Raw genomic sequence first — 23,962 nt, 5'->3', positions numbered from 1 at the left:
AGATCCCTGAGATATCGGATGCTGAATAACATGTTAGGGAATGTGTTTCGTCACCCAGTCTCTATTAAGGGTATAGCACATAGAAAAGGGATTTCAAAGACAGGCTCTGAGAATGGGGGAGGGTGCCATATGCAAACATATAGAAAAGTCTGGGACTCTTTAGGTTACACAACAGACAAAGAAGAGAGCATATGATATAGGAGAGGAAAATAAAAAAGGAAACTGATTTACATTCAAATGGACAGTTCCAACCAGTACTATCGATAGACACTTAGTGCTCCAAGAGGACTAATTCCCTAAAGATGAGGAAAATTGTCAGCAAAACTGATCGGGAGGAAAAATTTAGGCAGAAAAATATGAATGAATATTGGTAATTCTTTGATAACGTTTTATTAGATATCAGAAAAGAAAACTCCTCAGACCAGAGACTCAACAAAGTTTGGGTAAAAACTCAGTTCAGTGGTAAAGGGAAGGCAACAATTAGAGGGAGGGAAGCAATATGTAAGAAAAAGGAAAAAGGGAAAGTAGCTGGCCAGCAATAGAAATCAGAAGGTAGGAAAATTGATAAGGAATGTTAAGACATCAGGGAAAACTCCATGTTTGCAGGGCTATGGATCACAAAAAGGAGTTTGTTAAGTGTATTGAGAACAAGAGAAATCCTCAAAAGGATTTATGTCAATTCTTGTGTTAAATGTAAAATATTAAAATGTAAAAGGATTTTTTTTAAATAAAAAAATTGACAAGGTTAAGAAAAAATGGAAAAGCAGGTATGGGATTAGTTAAAAAAAGTCTAGAAATGTAAGTACTGCCAATCACCAATTATGCAAATCAGATCTTGTTAAATAAACCTGATCTTTTATGAGAGTACACATTGGTTAATCAAGGGTACACATTTAGTGGATTAAGGGAACGACCCTGATGCAACAACCCTTGATTTCTCAGAGGCCTTTGATTTAGTAGTGGAAAATACTGAATTGGTGAGTTGGAGCAGTGAAAGGATTTTACCTGTGCACATGGATTGGTGAAACAACCTGCATCCAGTTCTGGGGTGCACATTTGAAAAAAAGATGTTGAAAACTTGGAGAAGGTGCAGAAAAGAGCCACAAAAATGATTGGAGGATAGAGAAAATGATGGACTGTTAGACTTGAAGATATAGATCTCTTAACTTATCAAGAAGATGATCTAGCAGAGACTTTCATGGGAAGAAAATCATGGGTAATAACGGGATCTGTAATCTAATAGAGAAAGGCTGAGCGAGACCAAATGGCTGGAAGCTGAAGCCAGGTAAATTCCATCTTGAAATTAGGGCCAAATATTTAGCACTGAGGATGATTAACCACTGGGAAACACTGAGAAGGGAAGTGTTGGATTCTCCAATTCCTCATGTTGGCAGATCCAGACTGGATGTTGTTTTTTGGAAGATCTCCTTGAAGGATTGTTTACACTTAAAATGCTACAGCGTTGCTGCCATAATGCTTCAATATAGACACTACTTACACAGATGGAAGGGTTCTCCCCTCAGCACAGGTAATCCCAGAGAGGTGGTAGCTAGGTCGATGGAAGAATTCATCTCATGCTGTCTACACCAGCGCACAGATTATCCAACATGTTCTTGGAATGTATTGGAGAGACTTTTTTGCTCCAGAAGCTGGAGAAACCTACTTGGAGAGATGTTCTAGACTTGATTTTGACAAAGAAGGAGGAACTGGTTGAGAATTTGAAAGTGGAAGACAGTTTAGGGGAAAGTGACCATGAAATGACAGAGTTTATGATTCTAAGGAATGGTAGGAGGGAGAACAGCAAAATAAAGACAATGGATTTCAAGAAGGCAGATTTTAGCGAACTCAGAGAGTTGCTAGGTAAGATCTCATGGGAAGCAAGTCTAAGGGTACGTCTATACTTACTGGTCGGGTAGCGTTCGACTTCTCGGAGTTTGAACTATCGCGTCTAATCTAGACACAATAGTTTGAACTCCGAATGCGCTCTCGTCGACTCCGGAACTCCACCACCGCGAACGGCGGTGGCGGAGTCGACGGGGGAGCCGCGGACTTCGATCCCACGGAGTCTGGACAGGTAAGAAGTTCGAACTAAGGTAGTTTGACTTCAGCTACGCTATTCGTGTAGCTGAAGTCGCGTACCTTATTTCGACCCCCCCCCAGTGTAGACCAGGCCTAAGGGGAAAAACAATAGAAGACAGGTATTTTTTCAGAGGGACATTATTAAGGGAACAAGACTAAACTATCCCCCTGCATAGGGAAAATAGGATGTATTAAGAATAAGTGGCTGTAATGCAAGAGACCTACATGTCAACCATCCTGTATGTGACGCTAACGCAACTTCAGCACATTTTGGGACCCTTACTCAGAAAAGGGATAATGGACAAAATACCTACGTAGATGTCTGGAGATCTTTAACTGAACCAATAACAGTAAAGGGTGAAAAAAGGAGATTTTTGCCCACAAATCTAACAAGTACACCACAAATTCGTACATACCTGTCATTTATACGCATATACGTACTGGCCTATGGGGCAAATGTACCCTAACATTTCCGTGCGGGAAAGATGAAATTTAATGCTCTATTAAAAGGTGACACCGCTCACCATTAGACAGGCAATTCTACCCATCTATCTGCTCCTGTCTACTCTTCATCGCCTCCACCCTCATCTACGTATTGATGTTACCCATCTACGAAGGCTATTAACTATTAATAGGCCGTAGTATTATTTCTTTTCAAAACTGTAAGTGAAAAGGGATTTAATCTCCCTTATATTTTATTTTAGTTAAAGCATATAGCATATAGAATTAAAATAGAAAGCAAACAACTTTGCAGTAACTTCCTCTGCCAGAGGTGTGAAAACGCCCAAGGTGCTGCTACATCAGCGTGTGAGTATTAATTAACTTTGCATAAATCATAAATATATATATCTTAAAGAACTGTGATATTTCTAACTCTGTAATCCTGACCTGTTTTACCATTTCATTGATTTTAATAAAAAGGTCTTTATGACTATATTTGTCTCAGTGTAAGCTCCTGTCATAACCCCGAAGTTCCTTTTATAAACTCTGTGAAGCCTGATTCAGGACGAACTTTATCTTCTGATCAAACATATTGGTGAGCCAAACCCATACTAATTAATATCCAATAAGTATTATTAATATTATTATTTAATTAAAAATAATCAAAATTAAAATTAAGTGGATAAATTATATCAACACTACTAACACACCCCAAATCAGGCTACATGGCAGAGGTGTTTAATGACTTATTTATTTAGGTTTTCACCAAGGCAGTTAGTGGTGTTTGGATACCCAACATAGAGAATGCCAGTGAAAATGGGGTAGGTTCAGATGCTAAAATAGGAAAGCAACAAATTAAAAGTTAGATGTCTTGAAGTCACAAGGGCGGAATGAAATGCATCCTAGAATACTCTGAAGGAACTGACTGAGGAGATATCTGAGCCATTAGCTATCTTTGAAAGGAGATGGGAGACATGGGAGATTCTGGAAGACTGGAAAAGAGCACATATAGTGCCTGTCTATAAAAAGGGAAATAAGGGCACTGCAGACAATTACTGACCAGTCAGCAAAAAGAACTGGAGTACTTGTGGCACCTTAGAGACTAACATAACTTCTGTACCAGGTAAGATAATGTACCAATTTATTAAGGAATCAATTTGCAAATGTCTAGAAGATAATAAGGTGATAAGCATGGATTCATCAAGAAGAAAACATGTCAAATCAACCTCATAGCTTTCTTTGACAGGGTAACAAGCCCTGTGCATGTGGAGAAGCAGTAGATGTGGTATATCTAGATGTTAGTACAGCTTTTGATAGAGTCTCACATAACCTTCCCATTGGGAAACTCAGGAAATACAACCTAGATGGAGCTACTATAAGGTGGGTGCATAACTGGCCGGATTACCACTCGCAGAGAGTAGTTATCAATGGCTCACAGTGATGCTGGAAGGGCATAACAAGTGGAGTTCCTCAGGGATCAGTTCTGGGTTCCGTTATTTTCAATGTTTTCATCAACGATCTAGATCATGGCATAGAGAGTGCACTTATGTTTGCAGATAATAAAAGTAGGGAGGGGTTGGAAGTCTTTGGAGAATCAGATAAACATTCAAAATGATCTGGAAAAACTGGAGAAAAGAATGATTAGGGGTCCTGAAAACATGACCTATGAGGGAAAAATGAAAGAGATAGGCTTATTTAGTCTGAAAAGGAGAAGACTGAGGGGAGGTATGATAACAGTTTTCAAATAGCTATAAAGTTTTTACAAAGAGGGAGAAAAAGTGTTCACCTTAACCTGTGAGAGAAGACAAGAAGCAGTGGACTTAAATTGCAGCAAGAGAGGTTTAGGCTGGACATTAGGAAAAATGTTGCAAAAAAGGCAAATGCAATGTTCGGATATATTAGCAGAAGTCGGTGTGGGTTAGGTCTCAGTTGGAGTTATGTATCCAATTAACAGAAAGGATGTAGAGAACCTGGAAAGGATCTATAGACAAGTAACAAATGTTGCACAAGGGATGGAATGCAAGCAGTATGAACAAGCCAAAGGAACTAGTATGTTTATTTTGAAAAGAGGAGATTAATGAGGGACAGGATAGTGGTCTTCAAACACTTGAAAGGCTGCCATAAAAAGGTGGAGGAAAGTATTTCTGTCTTACCACAGAGGGGCAGGACAAGAGGCAATGGGTTCAAATTCCAGCATAGCAGATTTAAATTAAATTTCAGAAAAATCTTCCTAACTTTAACTACAGGAGGCCAATGCAACAGCCTCCCTGGGAAGTCATGAAAGCGCCTTCTGGGGAGGATTTCCAAAGTCGTGTGAATAGCCATCAGTCTTAGATGACTAGGACAAAACAAATCCTTCATCTTGTCAGGGGATAGACTAGCTGTCCTTCACATTCCCTTATAACTCTATGACTCTATCATTCTATGATGTAAATTCCTAGTGTAGACTTGTCCTTAGTCACACAAACCTCTTTCAGCTCAATCCAGAGGTAACTGAGTGAAATTTAATGGGCCTGTGTTTTACAGGAGGTCAGACTGGACGATCAAAAGGTCCCTTCTGACCTTAAACCCTATGGAGCTATTGATAAAGAAAGTAGATCAGGCATTTATATTTAATGTGTCTCATAACTTTTAGTTAAATTGAAAGTCTGAACATATAACATTGAGAACATATAACACTGCTTGCATCCGAAGAAGTGGGTGTTCACCCACGAAAGCTCATGCTACAAAACATCTGTTAGTCTATAAGGTGCCACAGGATTCTTTGCTGCTTCATTGAGAAAAGGTAATTGCTACCATAATTCCTATTTGGCCTGTAGAACTCGTTGCTACCAACATTATTGGAGCAAAGAGCATAGAAGAATGGGATTCACAAATGGATTGGCCATTGTAGGTGGTGCTGGTGGCATCACCTTTAGTTAAGACTATCTGACACCTTCCATTAGACGACCTCATTTCCAGTTGCTTAAGTTTGCCAAATTTTCAGTGTTTGGACTGAAATTTTCCGTGCTGAGTTTCTGCTTCAAGAAGAATTGGGTTTTTTTGAAAGTTTGAAGAATAACAGTTCAGCCGACTTCTCAAATTAAGCTAGGAGAAAGTATGCATTACCCATATTGAAAAATTCTCATTATTGTTGTAGTGAGGAGCCCTAGCACCGCCAAGCTTTCCAGCAGATAAAAATCAGATAACCGCCCCTGTCCCTCTGTCCCATTAACAGACACAGCCCTGAAATGCAAGAGTGGCATGTGACAGGGTCTGTGCATTAACACACAGAGGTCTCCTGATGTCTCTACTCAGTTATTGCTCCAAGGGGAGTTTTGCCTCACTGGTGCCTGAGCAAAGTATGGCCCGTGATCTCAGAATCTGGCCTTGTATCTACTAACATCTTTCATCCTGAAGGATTCACTGTGCCACTGAAATGCACCACCGTGGGGCTGGAGTCCATCAGGTGGGATGATTGGGCTGCACAAAAAAGGGCAACATTTTGGCCAGTGATACTTTAGCAAACTCATCCCCTGTGGCAAGGGCCCTGGGATGCTTCATGGTTGTGCAGAGTAGAAAGTACCACAGACTTACTCTCTATCCCTCCACACCCACATTACACAGGGTTTGTCAATCAGGTGAGCTCCTCAGCGAGAGATTATACCTGTGAATTCTGAGATGGAAGTGTCCTCCCTGGGAATCCCCCTCAGGTATCCATGTCCCACACCTCTCTCACCCCAGCATCTGTGGCAGCATCCGACTCCGAGAGCTGACAAAGTGTGTGCACAGTTTCTAATATAGCTCTGTGTAATCCCAGGGGGGTTCGCTCAGATTCTAAAGGACAAGGGCGCATCTGAATGTAAACAGACTGTGGACAAGCCTGTCTCTGCTTCGGTGCTAATTATCCAGCTTTAGAAGTAAACAGTAATTAAGGGACCTTCCCAAAGGGAGATGAGAACTCCTGGGCTCTGGGCTGAGTCAGAGAGGAATTGGCTGCTCTGTACGTTTGTGTGCATATATTTAAAAATTATAGTTAGAAAGAAAATTAGGGATAATGCCCAACTCTCCAGAGGATCTGATATCCTGTAAATTCTCAGGATAGATGGGTAGATAGTAGACTGAGAGATCTGGAGAAAGTTGACTAAGAGGAGACACAAGTAATTACAACAAGCAAATGGGGCAGTTGCTGAGGGATCAGAGGTAAGTACTTCTCATCAGTAACTATCATCATTCTAAAAAGTGAGTTCTATGCCAAAATACAATTGTTAGTCTCTAAGGTTCTACAAGGACTTCTCGTTTTTGCTGACACAGGCAACCACTCTGAAACCTATCATCATACTGTGTGGCATCTTTAATTGATGGATCTTCAAAACACCTAGCAAAGGAATATCACTATGAAACGTCCCCATTTCACTGATTGGTAAACTGAGGCATGGGGAGGCATTACTTGCCCAAGTTCACAGTGACACGGAGTGGCAGAACCCAAGTGTCCTGACTTCCCTTCCATAACCAGGATCTCTCTGTCAGTAAGTGACCACATGACAACGGGGATTTGGACTTGCAGGGCCTGTTCACTGGGGTGGAGGGGGGGGGGAAGGAATTCCCTGGGGTGCAACCTGGACCTGGGGACCACCGAGCCCTCTGGCAAACCAGTCTGGGCCCCCTCTCACACTGTGCTTGCATCTGAAGAAGTGGGTATTCACCCACGAAAGCTCATGCTGCAAAACGTCTGTTAGTCTATAAGGTGCCACAGGACTCTTTGCTGCTTTTATACTGTGAGGCTGTGACAAGCTGCAATACTCTCAGGTCTTGCACTTACACAGCTATAAACAGTCAGGGACACACCCAGCTGCAGGTACATGAAAACTTTCACTAGCCAGCCATGAAACTACAGTAGAGAGGCTCCAGCCAGCTCCCCCCGGCTCCCCAGCCTAGGACCCCAGAGCTTTACAATCTTGCCCTTACCAAAAGCCTGACCAGTGTCAGTTTATTTCCCAGTCTGCCCCTCCCTCAGTGTGGAGAGGACAATACATCAGCCGAGCAGATTTCCCTTTTACGATTCAAAGAACATCCTGTAGTAAGTAAAATATATATATATATTTATAGAAAGATCGATTGTTTAAGTGATTAAAGAAATACTGTAAAGAACAACGTTACAAAGAGTCCTGTGGTACCTTTTAGACTAACAGACGAAGTGGGTATTCACCCATGAAAGCTCATGCTCCAGTACGTCTGTTAGTCTATAAAGTGCCACAGGACTCATTGTCGCTTTTTACAGATCCAGATCCAGTTCTGGGGCCCCCAGTACAGAAAGGATGTGAACAAATTGGAGAGAGTCCAGAGGAGGGCAAAGAAAATGGTCAGAGGCACATGACTTACGAGGAGAGGCTGAGGGAACTGGGATTGTTTAGACTGCAGAAGAGAAGAATGAGGGGGGATTTGTTAGCTGCTTTCAACTACCTGAAAGGGGGTTCCAAAAAGGATGGATCTAGACTGTTCTCAGTGGTGGCAGATGACAGAATAAGGAACAATGGTCTCAAGTTGCAGTGGGGGAGGTTTAGGTTGGATATTAGGAAACACTATTTCAACAGGAGGTTGCTGAAGCACTGGAATGGGTTCCCTAGGGAGGTGGTGGCTGAATCAGCCATTCTGTCCTGGGCATCCACTCCCAAGTGACCAGTGAGGAGACATTCCTGTTCTCCCACTATTCCTTTCCCAGATTCCCCTACTGCCCCCCTCCCCAAGACACACACCCCTTGGCTCTCTAGGGTGGGACCTGTCCCCTGTTCAGTTGTGAAGGGCTCACAGCTAACAGACTGGACACCTGTCTCACTGAGAGGTGCTACTCCCCCCTCTCTTCCCTAGGTGCTGTTGCCTCCTGCTGCTGCAGGGTTAAAGGAAGTCTCACCCGCCTCCCCAGCGATTTCTTGTATTCCGTCACCCTTCTCTGTTCTCCCCTCTGGGACACATCTTCCTATGCTTCCTAGCAATGGGTATCTCCCTCGTATAGCTGTAATCTGGACATGTTCTCCCTGACAGGTAATACACACTTCTCCCTCCAAGCAGTTTTAATAAATATATACACTCAGTAATGCACCTCACTCAAAGGACAAAACACGCACTTAGATTTACTGCCTAAGGCTCTGGGAGGGAGTTTGGGTTGGGGAGGGGGTCTGGAGTACAGGCCCTGGGCTTGCTGCAGGCTCCAGGCTGCAGCAGGGGGTTGGGGTGCAGGCTTTGGGACGGAATTTGGGGATAGGAGGGGGTGCAGGGGTGAGGGCTGTGGGGCTGAGGGTGAGGGGTTTGAGGCATTGGAGAGGCTCGGGGCATTGGAGAGTCTCAGGACTAGGGCAGAAGGGCAGGGGAAGAGCAGCCTGCCCTGGCCCTAGTGCAGGGGGGCGCTAGGACCCTGCGGCAGCAGGTGATGCCGGAAGCCGGCATAGCGGAGGAGTGGAGTCAGCGTGAGCTCCCAGGCAGGCTCCCGGGCGGTGAGGGGGCAGCAAGTGGGGGCCGGGAGACACTGGGGGGAGGCGCGTGGGGGTGGCAGGTGGGGCCAGGGGAGAGACCCGGCCCCAAACATTGGGGAGCAGCGCGCGGGGAGCTTAGGCACAGAAAATAACTCGGGGAGGGGGGCGGGGGTGAGGGGAGGTTGGCGGCGACAGGAAGTAACTGGGGGAGCTCCGCGGGCCGCAGGGAAGAGCTCCGAGGGCCGAATGCGGCCCGCGGGCCGCATGTTTGAGACCCCTGCTGTAATCCCACTATTCCTTTCCCAGATTCCCCATCTGCCCACCTCCCCAAGACACATACCCCTTGGCTCTCTAGGGTGCGATCTGTCCCCTGTTCAGTTGTGAAGGGCTCACAGCTATCAGACTGGACAGCTGTCTCACTGAGAGGCGCTACTCCCCCCTCCCTGCTGCAGAGGAATCAAGGAGACTCAGTCTCATTCCTTCGGCAGCTCCTGGGACATTCCCTCTTTCCCTCTGAGGTTCCAGCAGAATGATCCTTGTTGTAGGCAGACACTTTAACAGCCTAAGCGACATGAAAAATGTCATTACCAATTAGCATATTAATAGGGTTATCATCTACTACCCCAACCTCTGGTTCTGGAGCCAAATGCGGCTCTTCAGGAGTTAATATGCGGCTCCATGTCTAGGCACCAACTCCCAGGCAGGAGCTACAGGCACCAACTTTCCAATGTGCTGGGTGGGGCTCACTGCTCAATCCCTGGCCACAGGCCCTGCCCCTACATCCCCCTTCCTGCCTCCTCCCCTGAGCCTGCCAGGCCCTCGCTCCTCCCCGTCCCCAGAGCCTCCTGCACGCCACGAACCAGCTGGGAGCAGAGACAGGGATGATGGGGGAGCGGCTGACGTATTACTGTGCCTCTGTAGCAATGCAAAATTCTGGCGCCTTCTCAGGCTCAGATTGGCCACACCTGTACTACCCACACTGATAATGCAACTTCCCAACACGCATTTTTATGTGCACTTGAGCCGAAGGCACAAGGATTTTTTGACCTCCTCTACTAGAAGCTCTGCCATCTGCCCTGGCAATATGTCACCTTCGACCTTCATACCCTGCTAACCACAGAAACGTCTGCCCCTGTATCTTCCCACCCAAGGTTTTCCCTGCAATTAATGCTAACATCCTTGGTGTGCTTCATGTATGAGTGTGTAGAGGATAATTTTACAAACCCAGAATGATAAGTGACAGGTGACTGAGCAGTTTCTGTGCTCAGGGTCGCAGCATTCACATGGCTTCCTTGCTGCCTGCTTCCTTCCAGATCAGGCATTTATTCCTCATGTTGTCAGTGGAATTACAATGATAGCACTTGCTGGACTCTTCTGATTTTACAGGAGATTTGAGTGGAGGATTAGAGGAATGGGGTAAAAGAGAACCCTGGTTTCCAACATAATTATACCCCTTTCTCTGTGGTTTATTCACAACAGATGCTCGTGTCTGCTCGAAATCATCTGCTAGAGAAGCCATCTCATCCACAGTTTTCACTTTTTGTCCCATAGACACTGTTTTACATCATCTGTACATACGTTTAAGAAACACTCCTGAGCAACACTGTGAAACATTCCTTCAAACTGGTAACACCTTTCCTTCCGTTAGCATTAATTAGCATGAGGGAAGCCCCCAATCGAAAGACTGGACTTAGCCCTCATGAAATCCTGACAAGGCGGCCGATGCGACTTCCAGCAGCGCCTCCTCTGACCCTTGCCCAAATGGACGTTCATTTGATGGATGATACAATGCTTAACTGTCAGGCATTAATGAAATGTGTTAGGTCTCTTTATTCACAGGTGAAAGAGGCACTACCTAAGGCTCCTGAGCAGCCCTGCCATTCATTGGAACCAGGGGTCCATCAACGAAAGACCGCTCTAACCCCGTGCAGGAAAGGCCCTTATCAAGTTTTGCTGACTACCAACACCGCCGTGAAGTGTCAAGGCCTGACTGCCTGGACCCACGCGTCTCACTGCAAAAAGGCCCCACCACCTCAAGATGATGCAGCTCCGACTACTGATCAACCTCTCTCTCTTTCTGATACCTCTTTCCCTCCTGGACAATGAGAAACAAAGTCAAGGTGAAGTGCTAGTAACCTCTCCCTTGTTCACTAACAGAACCATCATCTAGCCAGCATCTGTTAAAGATACCAAACCACTACAGGGTGACATGCTAGTAACCTCTCCCCTGCGTGATCCTGCACCACAACTATACCGGGAAAGAAGAAGGAACACTCACTCTGCCAAAACTGCCAAGATCCATGGATTCCTGACTACAAAAGACATTAAGAATTGGCCCTGGTGGAGGAGACGGAGTATTGTAAACTGGCAGGGAAGAATTTGGAGGGACCGTGATTGGGAGTGTGGGGTTGAGTGGTGGGCTGGGCTTGTTATACCAATATAATAAAAACCATCAGGATCTTATTAAGAGAGATAAGGCAAAGATGCCACATTTATTGTAAATATAATAATAAAGCAAAAGATAAAAGCAAACAATGTTGTTTAACTACTTATTCTTATCACTACTTATTCCTTATACACACACAAACACACACACACATACACACAGTCATTCATTCAGGTTCTGTATACGTGTTATAGTTACCAGCCTAGAAGTTGCTCATGCCAAGTTACTGGCCAGGTATCTTGGTTATGAGGATGGAGCCGAGTCTGTGTCAGATGCACCTGATGCTCCTGGAGGCTGGCAGCAGAACCATAGACTCAAAGTCCTCAGTTTTTAGAGTCCATTTTTATAGGAATTAATTCCTTTCTTAGTCTATGGGAACCGTTTCATCCTGCTGTTGTTGGCTCAATTAGCAGATGGCACATCCCTGGTGGCTCCACATTGTCTAAAGTGGCACATTCCTTCCAGCTGTTTTGGGGTGGATCCCAGTTTACCCTCCGGGGGTGTCTGCTGGTCCACTTGACACATTCTTCGGCCGATGGATCCTTTCCAGGCTGGCACCTCCCTAACCATTCACGTACATCAAACATTCATCAACATACATTCCATATCTTAACCATATTTTAATGTACTGTCTCCACCATTTTTGGGGTGTGTGTTAATTCCTATGAGAATCCAGGCACTGTAATCACAGAGGATCGGAGTCTGTTTGTTTACATTGTATCAATTACAGCTTAAGGCCACCATAGTGTTTACTTCAAGGACAAAGTCAATTAACTTGTTTGTATGTTTTACATAGTAATAGAGTGTCTTTCACAGGACAGATACAATCAGTGTTTTCTGCAGACAGGAGCCCACAAGTCCCAACAGAAGAATTAAAAGACCTCTGCACTTGGTGAAACTGGGGGGTCACTGTCACTTGGGGGAATCACTGTTAGTACATTCTTTAATATTCATACAGGCTAGGATCTGCACTTATGGACAAGTATCATCAGGCTGTACTGCCCTGCCTAATTGGCTTCCAAATGATGAATACCAAAAGCGCCTTGTTGCAATGGACACTGCCCCCACCAGCTCCTCCACAACCACTACCACCCCTGTAACTTATCCAAATTTCAACAATCCTATATATTCAGATGGGACTCAATGGCCAAGGCCTTCACACCTTAATGATTTATTTAAATATTGTTTGGAAAAATTATTTTTTAAGGTTCAGAATATATCATACAAGTGAAAGACTGAGTGGAAAACAGATGGGTCAGTAGAGATTGAAGTGCATGAGATCACTACAAACAAGCTTCAGGAATTCGTCATTGAGATGAGTGGGTTTCATAACAATGTTGACATGATGGCCATTCCCAGAGCCTGCAATATATTGGAAGGAAGGGGTCCTCATTGTTATTTGGTTAGCAGAGCAAAGGGCATGGGTCTTTTCAAGAAGGAAAAGAGATTTGAGTGAATGCCTGTGGGATGGTGCCAATAGTGCAGCAGAAATTTGGACTCTTTACAAGGGCCAACAGCATGAGGAAAAACTAGGGCAGCTGGAGAAAGTCATGGGACTTATTATTGGATTACAGCTAGCCTACGTACAGGCTGGAATCAGTGAATTGCATGTTATCTCCACCCTCAGCTCTATAACACAGGAATTGCTAACAAGGAAGGTACATTGAAGCAGGGAAGATATTGCAGTGGGATTTGGCCCGCTAAGAGATTCAGGATTTCCTGAATGACCAGCTGATGGCAATTCAGAGTGATCTTGAGCATCAGACTTGTCCCACTGCCCTTACAAATACCTCGGGGATGCCATCTGAATTGTGGCCTTGGAGACATACTTGGAAGGTTTCACGGTGGAAATACAGACACTCGCAGTGCTGCTTCAAAGCATACGGGCTGGTTGGAGGGGTGTGGGCTCCCACATACCGAATCCTACCGGGTCCATGGGGAGGATGCATGTGTGATTGGGTAATTCACCGTGATATTTGGGAAATTAAACCACCTGCTGAACCAAGCCGATTTATACTCGGTGCTCCTGGAATAACACCCGATATTTGGATAGGGATAGGAAGCCAATGGACACTCTGGCCTCTAGAACCCCACAGCTTCAGTGTGTACAAAAACTGAAAAAAGGAGTGGTTGTCATGGTTCATGACAACGTATGTTGCAAAGATATGGGACTATGAACTACCCCGACAGGGCACCCGATCTTTCAGGCTAATGATAGATAGAACTCTAATACATTAGTAAAACACGAATTCCATTTACAGGAAACATGTTGACTTTTGCCGAACAATTTATGTTCTTCTATCTGTCTGACAATTTTATTCTTTACTATTGTTTCAACTAATTTGCCTGGTACTGATGTTAAACTTACCCATCTGTAATTGCTTGGATCACCTCTAGAGCCTTTTTAAAATATTGGTGTCACATTAACTATCTTCCAGTCACTGGGTACAGAAGCTGATTTAAAGGGTAGGTTACAAACCATAGTTGGTAGCTCTGCAAGTGGCCCCTCCCTGAATGTTTGTTTAAATCACTTGGTGGTGGCAACAATACCGTCCAAGGTCAAGGAAAGGAATTTGCACCTTGGGGAAGTTTTTAACCTAAGATGGTGGAATATAAGCTCATGGGGTCTTTCATGTGGGTCCCGACATCTGTACCCCAGTTCAGAGTGGGGAGGGAACCCTGATAGTACCCTACATCACAAAGAAAGGAGAGATCCTGGCAACATGGAGAACTACACTAGAGCCTCTGGTGTTCAATGCTGAAAGATGGTTGGCTTCATTCTGAGGGCTGAGGAGGATCCTCATGGGCAGGAGGATCCCCAGCCGGCATTGCAACAATCACTGACCAACCTGAAAAGTTTGTCACGGAAGTTGCTGGCCCGCCGGTAGACCAAGATGTCCTCCCTCTCAGTTCCCCTCCACTCCTCCAAAACAGACCTTGCGGCTGAGAAGAGGAGATAGAAGTCGCCCCCGTGCTGTAGAAGGAATTTCACCTTACCCATGAAATCGCAGGTGTCCACCAGAAACGGTCATGCTCATCCAGCAGCACAGTGGGGGATGGTGTCGTCGACTTCTGATAATTTTCTGGCTGAGCCCCTGTTATGACCCTGCAACCCATGGAGATGGGCAAAGAGAGAGCAGACCACTGGTTTTGCTACTGTAGCGGTGGTGCCGCAGACAGGGAAAGGGAGCTGGAGGGAAGAGAGCAGCCCCTAAAGGATCAGGGAGGGGACACAAAAAAAACACCCCCTGAGGTTTGCCCAAAGACAGGGGAAATGAGACAACTCCTGGATGGCAGCAGCATGGAAGATGGAGAGGACAAAAATGAGCAGCATTTCTCTCCACATTCCCCCCAACAGCTCCTGCCTCCGCTCTGTGGCTGTGGCTAGGGCTTGGGGCAGCCTAAACTGAGGGGCTTTTCTGCTGCTGCAGCCAGGGCCCTTCCCTTCTCCCGGTGACTTCCACTATGGCTGGAGGCTTGAACTCCTGCCAGATGAAGCTGAGGCAGTCTCGGCTCGGGGCTTCTGCTCCCTTCTGCCCAGCTTCTCCACATGAATCACAGGCTGATTGCCATGTTCTGTTCAATCCCTCTGGAGCACCTGGCACTGGGCACTGTCAGAAGACAGGCTACTGGGCTACATGGACCATTGGCTTCACCCAGTATGGCCATTCTGAACTTCTTATTTAGACCTCAGATGTATCTGCCTCCTACTGTAACAAAGTATTCCCCACTGCCTTCCCAGAGCTGCGGCAGATCACAGGAGTCTCTCTCTGCACAGAGTTAGTAACAAAGTAAGAATAAACATTAAAATGTTAACACTAAACAATGCCCTTTAGAAAAGGCCTTGACATAAGTTGTGAGAACATATTGGTTTTAGAGATGACTGGGTCACAGCTGACAAGGGGGGAGGAAGACATGAGCAAGTGACAGGGGCAGGACCTTGGGGGGAAGACACACAAAAGAGATGGGGCAAAATTGTAATTCCAGGGATTCAGCTACCAGCAATTAGAAAGGTGGCAACCCAGTCTAGTGTACATAGATAGGCTTTCCAGTTCATCACATTAAGACAGCACAGTAAGGACAGGAAAGGGTTTAATGTCTCTCTGTCTGTCTAGGAGGTGATTCAGGGAGGAGCCATCACACCATGGACCAACCAGCTTAATTTATGAGCCAGAGCACAAGGAGAAAACATTTAGGCCCCCTTATGAGTAAAGAGGTGGAGCAGCCTGCCCCGGATCTGTTTGGTCCTCACCCCATAAATGATGGGGTGCAGCACGGGGGGCACCAGCTGGTACACACAGGTAATGAGAATGAGGACGTACAGTGGCACATTGTGGCCAAACCGCTGAATGAGAGAGGAGAAGAAATCTGAGATGTACAAAGCTGAGATGGCACAAAGATGAGAGATGCAGGTCCCAAAAGTTTTGAGCCGGGCATCCTTTGTGGGGAGGCGGAAGATGGCCCGGAGGATCAGAGTATAGGACACGGCAATAAAAAACACATCCACTCTGATCACAGAGAAAAGATCAAACAGCCCATAGTAACTATTGATGCGGATGTCAGCGCAGGCCAGCTTCACCACGGCTATATGCGCACAATAGAAGTGGGGAATGATGTTCGTTCTGCAATATGGGTACCGCCTCACCAGGAAGGGATAGGGTAACGCTAGTATGCCACTACGCAGCACCACAGCCAGGCCTATCTTGGCCACAGCAGAGTTTGTCAGGATGGTGGAATGTTTCAGGGGATGGCAGATGGCCACGTAGCGATCAAAAGCCATGGCCACGAGGATTCCAGACTCCATCCCTGAGAAGCAGTTAATGAAGTACATCTGGGTGAGGCAGGCACTGAAACTGATCTCCCTGCAATTGAACCAGAAGATGCTCAGCATTTTGGGTATGGTGGATGTGGACATGACCAGGTCGGTGATGGACAGCATGCAGAGGAAATAGAACATGGGCTCATGGAGGCTTGTCTCCCTCTTCACGATGAACAGGATAGTGAAGTTCCCCATCATGGCTATGGCGTACACAGCACAGAAGGGAATGGAGATCCATATATGGGCTGCCTCTAGGCCAGGAATGCCCAGTAGGATGAAGGTGGAGGGGTTGGTGAAATTGGTTGTGTTAGAATCTGACATGGCGTAGGGAAGAAGGTGTCCAACTCTGAGGCATAAGGGTGTCTTCTGCATTTACTGGATGCTCCCCTGATTTTCTGTGTGTTCCTAGGACGCTGGGTGATGGTCGCAGTAGAAATGCCTGAATGGAGAGACAACGTTAATATGAGACTGTGCATGCAATAGTGGAAGCTGTTTTCATGGGATAAGAAGATTGATCTCTCTTCACACACTGAAAAATTTACATTTTCATTATTCAGAGAGAATAACTATGAACAATGACCCTACTAAATCCAATTCCATATTTTGTTGTGTTCCCTGAATTAATAATTCCTACACTTTTTTTCAGGGGGAAGCTTAAGAGGCACGAGCCGGAAACACAAGTGTGGATAATGCTTATCCATCATTGTGGCTTAATGCAATGAGAGCCAGGATAGGGAGTCCCCCATTTATCCACTTGCTCAAAGTCTGAGAGGGGTAAAAATAAACTTTTACAAGGACATGTGCTGAGAGAAACATCCCAACTAGAACATATCTCAGGAGAAAGACCTGGATGCCATTGACAGCAGCTCAGGAGAATCACCTACTCATTCACAGAAGTGGACAAAACAAAACAATGTTCAGATCATTAAGATATGGGATGGAGCATAACATGTTTGGGAATGTGTTCAGTTTCAGTCACCCAGTCTCTATTAAGGATAGAAACGTCTGGGACACTTTATTTTTCAAAAGGGACAAAGATGAGGCATATGATATAGGAGAGGAAAATAAAAAATATGAAACTGAATTACATTCAAATGGACAGTTCCCAACCAATACTATCTATAGACACTTAGAACTCCAAGAGGACTAATTCCCCAAAGCTGACAAAAATTGTCATCAAAACTGACTGGGAGGAAAAATTTAGGCAGAAAAACTATGAAAGAATATTGGTATTTCTTTGATTACACTTCATTAGATAGTGGAAAACTCATGATTCCAGTCAACAAAGTGAAAAACTTTGGATGAAAACTCAGTTTCATGGTAAAGTGAAGGCAGCAATTAGGGAGAGGGAAGAAATATGTAACAAAGAGGAAAAAGGGAAAATAGCTGGCCAAGAATAGAAATCGGAAGTTAAGAAAATTGATAAAGAAAGTTAAGACATCTGGGAAAACTCCATGTGTGGCATTGCTATGAATCACATAAAGGAGGTTATTAATTATATTAAGAATAAAAAATTAAATCCTAGAAAGGATTTATGTCAATTCTTGTGTTATATATAAAGTATTAAAAAATAAAGGGAAAGGGTTTGATATATATATATATAAATAAAACCCTTTCCTCTTATTTCTTAACCTTGTCAATTTATTTCTTAAACTTGTAAATTCTTATATATATATATATATATTCTTATATATATTCTTATATATATATATATAAGTATATATCTTAACCTTGTCAATTTATTTCTTAAACTTGTAAATTCTTATATATATAAGAATTTACAAGTTTAAGAAATAAATTGACAAGGAGTTTATTTAAGGGTTTTATTTATATATATATCAAACCCTTTCCTTTATTTTTAATACTTTATATATAACACAAGAATTGACATAAATCCTTTCTAGGATTCTATATATATATAACACTTTCCCTTTATTTTTAATGCTTTATATATAACACAGGAATTGTATATATATAAGAATTGACAAGGTTAAGAAACAATGGAAAAGCTGGTATGGGATCAGTTAAAAAAAAAGTCTAGAAATATAAGTAATGCCAGTCACCAATTTAAACAGATTTTTGCAAATAAACCTTATTTCATTTTTTTATGAAAGTACACATTGGCTGACCAAGGGAACAGTGCTGATGAAATGAACCTTGATTTCTCAGAGGCATTTGATTTAGTAGTGGAAAACACTGAGTTGGTGAGTTGGAGCAGGGGGAAGGATTTTACCTCTGCAAGTGGAATTGGTGAAGTAAACTGCATCCAGTTCTGGGGTCCACATATGAAAAAAGATGTTGAAAACTTGGAGACGGTGCAGAAAAGAGCCACAAAAATGATTGGAGGATCGTTAGACTTGAGAAAAAGGTGGATCATTAGATTTGAATGGGTATATCTCTTTAACTTATAAAAAAGATTATCAAGTGGAGACTTTCATGGGGAGAAAATTATGGGTAATAATGGGCTCTATAATCTAGCAGACAAAGGCTGAACAAGACCAAAGGGCTGGAAGCTGAAGCCAGGCAAATTCCAGCTCGAAATCAGGGCCAAATACCTAGGGCTGACTACCTGTTGAGCCTCTGGTGTTCAATGTTGACAGATGGTTGGCTTCATTCTGAGGGCTGAGGAGGATCCTCGAGGGCAGGATGATCCCCATCTGGCCTTGGAACGATTGCTGACCCACCTAAGAAGTTTGTCACAGAAGTTGTGGTCCCACCAGTAGACCAGGATGTCTTATCTCCCGGGGCATTGGGGAGACTTCTATCTCATCTTCTCAGCCACAGGCTCTGTTTTGGAGAAGTGGATTGTACTGGTGGTGCCGCTGAAAGGGAAAGGGAGTTGGAGGGAAGAGAGCAGCCCCTAAAGGGTCAGGGAGGGGACACAAAAAAACCTCCCCCTGAGGTTCGTCCAAGGACAGGGAAAAAGGAATCAACCCCTGGATGGCAGCAGTATGGAAGATGGAGAGGACAAAAATGAGTAGCATTTCTCTCCACATTCCCCCCAACAGCTCCTGCCTCCGCTCTGTGGCTGCGGCTAGGGCTTGGGGCAGCCTGAAGTGAGGGCTTCTTCTGCCGCTGCAGCTGGGCAGCCTGGGACCTTCCCTTCCCCTGACAACTCCTATTGGGGTTGGAGGCTTGAACTCCTGCCAGATGAAGCTGAGGCGGCCTGGGATCAGGGCTTCTGCCTCCTTCTGTGGAGCTGCTCCACATGAATCACAGCCTGATTGTCATGTTCTGTTCATTCCCTCTGAAGCACCTGGCACTGGGCACTGTCAGAAGACAGGATACTGGGCTACATAGACCAGTGGTTTTACCCAGTATGGCCATTCTGATCTTCTTCTTTAGACCCCAGATGTATCCCACTATTCCCTACTCCCCTCCCAGAGCTGAGATAGATCCCAGGAGTGCTGATTGGGTCTCTCTCTGCACAGTTAGTAAGAAAGTAAGAATAAAAATTACAATATTAACACTAACCAGTGCCCCTTAAGTGACTTGCTGTAAAATGTGAGAACATATTGTTTTTAGAGATGACTGTGTCATAGCTGACAAGGGGAGGGGAAGACAGGAGCAAGTGACAGGGGCAAGGTCCTGGGGAGAAGACACACAGCATGGTCAAGATTTTACAGAAGAGATGGGGCAAGATTGTAATTCCAGGGATGCAGCTACCAACAATTAGAAAGGTGGCAACCCAGTGTATTGTACATAGACTGACTCCCCAGTTCATCACATTGACACAGCACAGTAAGGACAGGGAAGGGTTTAATGTCTCTCTGTCTGTCCAGGAAGTGATTCAGGGAAGAGGCCTCAGTACCATGCACCAGCCAGCTCTGCAAAGAGCTCAATCTGAGACCTAGAGCACAAGGAGGAAACATTTAGGTCTTTTTATGAGTAAAGAGCTGGAGCAGCCTGCCCCGGATCTGCTTGGTCCTCACCCCGTAAATGATGGGGTGCAGCACGGGGGGCACCAGCTGGTAGACACTGGTAATAAGAATGTGGAAATGAAGTGGCACATTCTGGCCAAACCGCTGAATGAGAGAGGAGAGTAAATCTGGGATGTACAAAGCTGAGATGGCACAAAGATGAAAGATGCAGGTACGAAAAGTTTTGAGCCGGGCATCCTTTGTGGGGAGGTGGAAGATGGATCGGAGGATCAGAGTGTACAACACGGTGATAAAAAACGCATCCATTCCACTCACCGAGATAAGATTAAACAACCCATAGTAACTACTGATGCGAATGTCAGTGCAGGACAGTTTCACCACGACTATATGCCCACATTGGAAGTAGGGGATGATGTTGGTTCTGCAATATGGCCACTGCCTCGCCAGGAAGGGATAGGGTAATGTGATTATTCCACTACGCAGCACCACAGCCAGGCCTATCTTGGCCACAACAGAGTTCTTCAGGATCATGGAATATCTCAGAGGATTGCAGATGGCCACATAGCGATCAAAAGCCATGGCCACGAGGATTCCAGACTCCATCTTTGAGAAGGTGTGAATGAAGTACATCTGGGTGAGGCAGGCACTGAAACTGATCTCCCTGGAATTGAACCAGAAGATGCTCAGCATTTTGGGTACGGTGGATGTGGACATGAAAAGGTCACTGACAGCCAGCATGCAGAGGAAATAGTGCATGGGCTCATGGAGGCTCGGCTCCTTCTTCACGATGAACAGGATGGTGAAGTTCCCCAACACGGCTATGGCATACATAGCACTGAGTGGAATGGAGATCCAGACATGGGCTGCCTCCAGGCCAGGAATGCCAAGTAGGATGAAGGTGGAGGGATTGGTGAAGTCGGTTCTGTTAGAATCTGACTTGGCATAGGGGAGAAAGTGTCCAATTCTGAGGCACAAGGGTGTCTGAGGACCTTGGTTGATGGTTGCAGTAGAAATGCCTGAATGGAGAGACAACTTTAATATGAGACTCCAGTAGTGGAGGCTGTTCTCATGGGAGTAGAAGATTGATCTCTCTTAACACATTGAAAAATTACATTTTCATTATTCAGAGAAAATAACTATGAACAATGACCCTACTAAATACAATTCCATATTTGTATTGTGCTCCCTGCATTAAGAATTACTACTTTTTGTGGTGGGGGAACCTTTAGAGGAACCAGCAGGAAACACAAGCGTGGACACTGGTTTTCCATTATTGTTCCTTAATGCAATGAGAGCCAGGATAAGGAGTCCATACAGAAAGGATTTCCCCATTCATCCAGTTGCTCAAAATCAGAGAGGGGAAAAAAACAAGCTTTTGGGATGACGTGCCAAGAGAAACATCCCAACTAGAACATACCTTAGGGGAAGGACCTGGGCACCATTGGTAGCAGCTCAAGAGAATCACCTGCTCATTCACAGTAGTGGACAAAAGAAAACAATGTTTAGATCACTAAGATAGGGGATGTAGCATAACACATTGGAGATATTTTTTCAGTTTGGTCACCCAGTCTCTATTAAGGACAGAAAAGTCTGGGACTCTTTATTTTCCACAAGAGACAAAGATCATAGAATCATAGAATCTCAGGGTTGAAAGGGACCTCAGGAGGTATCTAGTCCAACCCCCTGCTCAAAGCAGGACCAAACCCAACCAAATCATCCCAGCCAGGGCTTTGTCAAGCCTGACCTTAAAAACCTCTAAGGAAGGAGATTCCACTACCTCCCTAGGTAACCCATTCCAGTTCTTCACCACCCTACTAATGAAAAAGTTTTTCCTTATGTCCAACCTAAACCTCCCTCACTGCAACTTGAGACCATTACTCCTTGTTCTGTCATCTTCTACCACTGAGAACAGTCTAGATCCATCCTCTCTGGAACCCCCTTTCAGGTAATTGAAAGCAGCTATCAAATCCCCGCTCATTCTTCTCTTCTGCAGACTAAACAATCCCAGTTCCCTCAGCCTCTCCTCATAAGTCATGTGCTCCAGCCCCCTAATCATTTTTGTTGCCCTCCGCTGGACTCTCTCCAATTTATCCACATCCTGCTTGTAGTGTGGGGCCCCAAACTGGACACAGTACTCCAAATGAGGCCTCACCAGTGCTGAGTAGACGGGAATGATCACATCCCTCGATCTGCTGGAAATGCCCCGACTTATACAACCCAAAATGCCATTAGCCTTCTTGGCAACAAGGGCACACTGTTGATTCATATTCAGCTTTTCGTCCACCGTAACCCCTAGGTCCTCCTCTGCAGAACTGCTGCCCAGCCATTCGGTCCCTAGTCTCTAGTAGTGCATGGGATTCTTCCATCCTAAGTGCAGGACTCTGCACTTGTCCTTGTTGAACCTCATCATATTTCTTTTGGCCCAATCCTCTAATTTGTCTAGGTCCCTCTGTATCCTATCCCTACCCTCCAGCATATCAACCACTCCTCCCAGTTTAGTGTCATCTGCAAACTTGCTAAGGGTGCAGTCCACACCATCCTCCAGATCGTTAATGAAGATATTGAACAAAACCGGCCCCAGCACCGACCCTTGGGGCACTCCACTTGATACCGGCTGCCAACTAGACATGGAACCATTGATCACTACCCGTTGAGCCCGACCATCTAGCCAGTTTTCTATCCACCTTACCGTCCATTCATCCAGCCCAGACTTCTTTAACTTGCTGGCAAGAATACTGTGGGAGACTGTATCAAAAGCTTTGCTAAAGTCCAGAAATAGCACATCCACTGCTTTCCCCTCATTCACAGAGCCGGTTATCTCATCATAGAAGGCAATTAGGTTAGTCAGGCATGACTTGCCCTTGGTGAATCCATACTGACTGTTCCTGATCACTTTCCCCTCCTTTAAGTGGTTCAGGATTGATTCCTTGAGGACCTGTTCCATGCTACACACAGGAATGGTGCAACCCATCGATTTGCACCTGGACATAGGTAAAGGTGGAATTGTTATCCAGATGTTAGTTGTGCCAGAAGTCCAGCAGGGAGTGATTCCTTCAGCAGCCTGGCTGCCCTCAATCCCTGAGCGATTCTGGTATTCAAAGAAGGAATTTAAAACCCCACCCAGGCCCACACCCGACTTCAGCCACCAACTAGTCTCAGTGGCTGGATCCATATGGGTTTCCTGCAGGCAAACCACAGAGTACCCTACAAGAACAGAGAGCACCTGGCAACTGTTGAGATCCACCCTAGAGCATCTGGTGTTCAATGTTGAAAAGATGGTTGGCTTCATTCTGAGGGTCGGAGAGGATCCTCGTGAGCCTGGAATCCCCATCCAGCCTTGCAACAGTCGCTGATGAACCTGAAAGGCTTATCACAGAAGTTGTGAGCCCACTGGGAGACCAGGATGTCCTACCTCCCAGTTCCCCTCCACTCCTCCAAAACAGCCCTCGTGGCCAAGAGAACAAGATGGAAGTATCCCCAGCACTGGAGAGGAAGCTTCACCTTACCCTTGACATCACAGGTGTCCACCAGAAAGCGGTCATGCTCATCCCGCAGCACAATGGGGGATGGTGTAGTGGACCTATGATCACTCTCTGGCTGGGCCATTTTTACGACTCTGTGGCCCACGGAGATGAGCAAAGAGGGAGAAGACCACCCTTGTGGCGACTGTACCGGTGGTGCGACAACCCATCTCTGTCTCCAGAGAGCGAAAGGGAGCTGCAGGGAAGAGAGCAGCCCCTAAAGGGTCAGGTAGGGGAGAAAAAAAACCCACTCCCTGAGGTTCACCCAAGGACAGCGGAAATGAGAAAACCCATCAGTGGCAGCAGTATGGAAGATGGAGAGGACA

At 45.3% G+C, this 23,962-nt stretch overlaps 1 protein-coding gene across 1 annotated transcript; it reads right to left on the bottom strand.

Moving 5' to 3' along the window:
* Positions 1-15,607: 15,607 nt before the first annotated feature.
* On the bottom strand, positions 15,608-16,555 carry LOC120379667 (olfactory receptor 52E4-like). The gene has a single exon (XM_039497176.1). It carries the CDS (start codon positions 16,553-16,555, stop codon positions 15,608-15,610), a length of 948 nt encoding a protein of 315 aa, XP_039353110.1.
* Between the last annotated feature and the right edge of the window lie 7,407 nt (positions 16,556-23,962).

This window comes from Mauremys reevesii, linkage group 1 (genome assembly GCF_016161935.1).
Source record: "Mauremys reevesii isolate NIE-2019 linkage group 1, ASM1616193v1, whole genome shotgun sequence".
Classification (NCBI taxonomy): Eukaryota; Metazoa; Chordata; order Testudines; family Geoemydidae; genus Mauremys; species Mauremys reevesii.
The sequence above is the reverse complement of the archived record's forward strand: the minus strand, read 5'-3'. Positions and strand labels throughout refer to the sequence as shown.

Bases quoted from the DNA above. Each gene is read 5' to 3' on its own strand.
- LOC120379667 (XM_039497176.1), bottom strand. From the start codon at position 16,555: ATGTCAGATTCTAACACAACCAATTTCACCAACCCCTCCACCTTCATC.